General features: G+C 31.6%; 1 protein-coding gene across 1 annotated transcript in view; it reads left to right on the forward strand.

Moving 5' to 3' along the window:
• Window positions 1–961, forward strand: part of LOC106477036 (sodium- and chloride-dependent GABA transporter 1-like) — a 6,860-nt gene extending 5,899 nt beyond the window's left edge. The window contains exon 3 of the mRNA XM_013937642.2: window positions 728–961. Coding sequence (XP_013793096.2) covers window positions 728–960 — 233 coding nt within the window. The 3' untranslated portion in view covers window position 961. The remainder of the gene's footprint in view (window positions 1–727) is intronic.
• Window positions 962–4,399: the final 3,438 nt, after the last annotated feature.

The raw sequence follows: 4,399 nt of genomic DNA on the forward strand, positions 1-4,399 counted from the left end.
TAACAAACGATATACAATGTAACAACGATATATATGTAACAAACGATTATTACAAATGGTTAACAAAACCGATTATTATAATTGGTTAACAAAACCGATTATTATAATTGGTTAACAAAACCGATTATTATAATTGGTTAACAAAACCGGTTTTTTATAATTGGTTAACAAAACCGATTATTATAATTGGTTGACAAAACCGATTATTATAATTGGTTAACAAAACCGATTTTTATAATTGGTTAACAAAACCGATTTTTATAATTGGTTAACAAAACCGATTATTATAATTGGTTGACAAAACCGATTATTATAATTGGTTGACAAAACCGATTATTATAATTGGTTAACAAAAGCGATTTTTTTATAATTGGTTAACAAAAGCGATAATTATAATTGGTTAACAAAACCGGTTTTTTATAATTGGTTAACAAAACCGATTATTTCGCCTTCAGAGAAATGATGCAGTTAAAGCTAAGGTGGCTTGGCGGTTTTATCCATACACTTGCCAGTTTAAATTATAATATTTTCAATAATACGTAAGAGGTGTCATTAAATCTAATTCTTGTCATAGATAACGTTATTTTCCAATCTCTATGGACGTTTTATATGGATTTGTTGGTTTAATATTTCATTTAAAAAAACAGCTTACAATTGAAGAATTTTATTCAATTTGAGCACTCTTTGTGTTAAATATAGTAAATCACTAACTAATTTCTCACACCAGGTGTCGGATTTGCCTCCATGACAATCGTCTGCTTGTGCAATATCTATTATGCAGTAATTATTTCGTGGACTCTTTTTTACCTTGTGTCATCCTTCACGAGCGACCTTCCCTGGAAAGGTTGTAACCAACCATGGACTTCCGAAAACTGTCTAGACCTTGAGTTTGAGAATATTACTGGAAAAAATATTTCATTCAACGACTCGTCGTCACCCATTCAGGAATTCTGGGAGTAAGTGACAAATAGTTTTCTTTCATTTTTTTCTATAAAAGTATCAATTAATTTGCTTACAAGTGCTACGTACGTAATGTTTTCCAACTGACAATGACTTCTGTGTAGATAATAGAAATTACTAAGATACCACTGTCTTCACGAACAATAACAAATATGCTACTGTTTTCACGAACAATAACAAATATACCACTGTCTTCACGAACAATAACAAATATACCACTGTCTTCACGAACAATAACAAATATGCCACTGTCTTCACGAACAATAACAAATATACCACTGTCTTCACGAACAATAACAAATATACCACTGTTTTCACGAACAATAACAAATATGCCACTGTCTTCACGAACAATAACAAATATACCACTGTCTTCACGAACAATAACAAACATACCACTGTCTTCACGAACAATAACAAATATGCTACTGTTTTCACGAACAATAACAAATATACCACTGTCTTCACGAACAATAACAAATATGCCACTGTCTTCACGAACAATAACAAATATACCACTGTCTTCACGAACAATAACAAACATACCACTGTCTTCACGAACAATAACAAATATACCACTGTCTTCACGAACAATAACATTTGCCGAATAAAAATAGTAATATTCTGATACAGGCTTTGTAGAGTCAATAAAATGTCATCATACTTAAACTGTGGGATCCATTCTGTTTTGTGGGAATAAATCACATTTCTAATCTCTTATCAGTAGATCATTCATGATTTGTGGGAGGCCAAATCAGGTTCATTATGTAGGGGAGGTGAAGGCTCGTTCATTATTTGTGGGAGATAAATCTCAATACACGGGGGAAAATGTCACTGCAGGAGAATCACAAAAACACATCATACCATGATTATACAAATAATTTTCATTTCAAAAGAGGGAAAGCTCTGCGCAGACATATAGTATATCATAGCTTAAACCTAAACACGATGTATAATGCTTCAGAAAACATGCAGTATGTTATAGGATAAACCTAAACACGATGTATAATGCTTCAGAAAACATGCAGTATGTCATAGGTTAAACCTAAACACGATGTATAAATGCTTCAGAAAACATGCATTATGTTATAGGATAAACCTAAACACGATGTATAAATGTTTCAGAAAACATGCAGTATATCATAGGATAAACCTAAACATGAAGTATTAATGTTTCATAAAACATGCAGTATATCATAGGATAAACCTAAACACGATGTATAATGCTTCAGAAAACATGCATTATGTTATAGGATAAACCTAAACATGAAGTATTAATGTTTCATAAAACATGCAGTATGTCATAGGATAAACCTAAACACGATGTATAATGCTTCAGAAAACATGCAGTATGTCATAGGATAAACCTAAACAGGATGTATAATGCTTCAGAAAACATGCAGTATGTCATAGGATAAACCTAAACAGGATGTATTAATGTTTCATAAAACATGCAGTATGTCATAGGATAAACCTAAACACGATGTATAATGCTTCAGAAAACATGCAGTTTGTCATAGGATAAACCTAAACACGATGTATTAATGCTTCAGAAAACATGCAGTATATCATAGGTTAAACCTAAACACGATGTATTAATGTTTCATAAAACATGCAGTATATCATAGGTTAAACCTAAACAGGATGTATAATGCTTCAGAAAACATGCAGTATGTCATAGGATAAACCTAAACAGGATGTATAAATGCATCAGAAGAAAACCATAAAAATGCGAAAATTCCTTTAGCAAAAATTATCAAATAAAGTGAACTAGAAAATTATTCCAAACACATTGAACTGGTATTTTTAAATACATTCTCATACGTTTAACTAAAAGGTTTATAACATTAAAGCCAATCTGTAATGTTTCACACTACATTCCATGATCACATTAAAGAAATATTTTTACTATAATGGACGTAACGAGTATGTCAGTATCTATGTATCTAACGAAAACTCCTGCGCCATCTATTGAATGGCACAAGAAACAAAAATCCATAAAAAATGTCACACTTTGGGTATTCAAGATTCATGCAATTAGAAATATAACTGTGGTATGTGTAACAATCATTTCTTTATGATATAACACCATTCTCCTCACAACAAAAACACGACCTTCACTAGGACTGTACGTGAGGGTTTGATTATATCTTTATTGTTGTAATTTTTTAATGTAGTACTAAGAAACTGGAGTTCTTAAAAAAACTATAATATTTTCCCAATAAACGGTATCACTTTTAATATATAAAAACATTACAGTTTATATCAGTAAAACTTACGAAAATTTTGAGCTCTGTACATTGAATTATTTTAACGCAATGAGTTGCGTATGACTAAAGAGAACAATCCGAACACTGCAGTACTTCCCAGGAAAAATAGCCTTTTTTAGAAAATGTTCACTAAATGTATCTCAATGAGGTATGACTGGTAATTACTAGTACAAACAACTGCCCATAGGGCGGCGTTTCTGCTAATACAGTTAATTATGAGTGATGAAGAAAAATACTTTATCGTTTTTAATGTATAATAAGTTGTTTTAGTCATGATTTTCCGAACTGATCTGAGCTAATCTACAAAACTGTGTTACTGAGATTTTAACGTTTCTGATGTATAGTAGATTTTCCTACCTGGTCTAAGGTAAAGAAGAAAAATTACCTGTTTTTGAAAGTGTATATTTTTTTATTTATTATATGCCATTGTAGTCGTGATTGTGCTATCTGATCTGAACTAATGTAATAAACAAATGCTGAGTAAGAGAATCGTTTCCAAAACAAAACATGTTTTCCATGGAATTCTGAGAACTCGACTTTTCGCTGCAAGTCCATTCTGTGTAACGAGTTTTACGCAAGTCTCGTCTTTCCAGGAAGATCGTGTTGACATACTTCACATGGTTTTTCCGTATCGAAAAATAAACACGTCTCAATCATCAGATTCTTACTGAATGATGAAACCCGGTTGTAGGTTTCTCATAACGCGTGGTTCATGTGTATTCATGTCCAATGCGTTTCATTCATCTCCAGTTTGCTCATATTATTTGACCGAAAAAAAAAGGATACAAAAAACAAGAAAGAAAAAAGCAAAAGAAATATAACCTTCGGGACGTTTAGATAAACTTACAGTTTGTAATTAATGCACGCCATCTTCCGTGAATAAAATATAGCTTGCATGTATACTCATATTTCGTATAGAGAAACTTGTGTGTTGTAATTAAGATGCTACCTATGGTGAATAAAACATAGCTTGCATATATACTCATATTTCGTATAGAGAAACTTGTGTGTTGTAATTAAGATGATACCTTTGGTGAATAAAACATAGCTTGCATATATACTCATATTTCGTATAGAGAAACTTGTGTGTTGTAATTAAGATGCTACCTATGGTGAATAAAACATAGCTTGCATATATACTCATATTTCGTATAGAGAAACTTGTGTGT

The sequence above is a fragment of the Limulus polyphemus genome, unplaced genomic scaffold, assembly GCF_000517525.1.
Source record: "Limulus polyphemus unplaced genomic scaffold, Limulus_polyphemus-2.1.2 Scaffold12593, whole genome shotgun sequence".
Classification (NCBI taxonomy): Eukaryota; Metazoa; Arthropoda; class Merostomata; order Xiphosura; family Limulidae; genus Limulus; species Limulus polyphemus.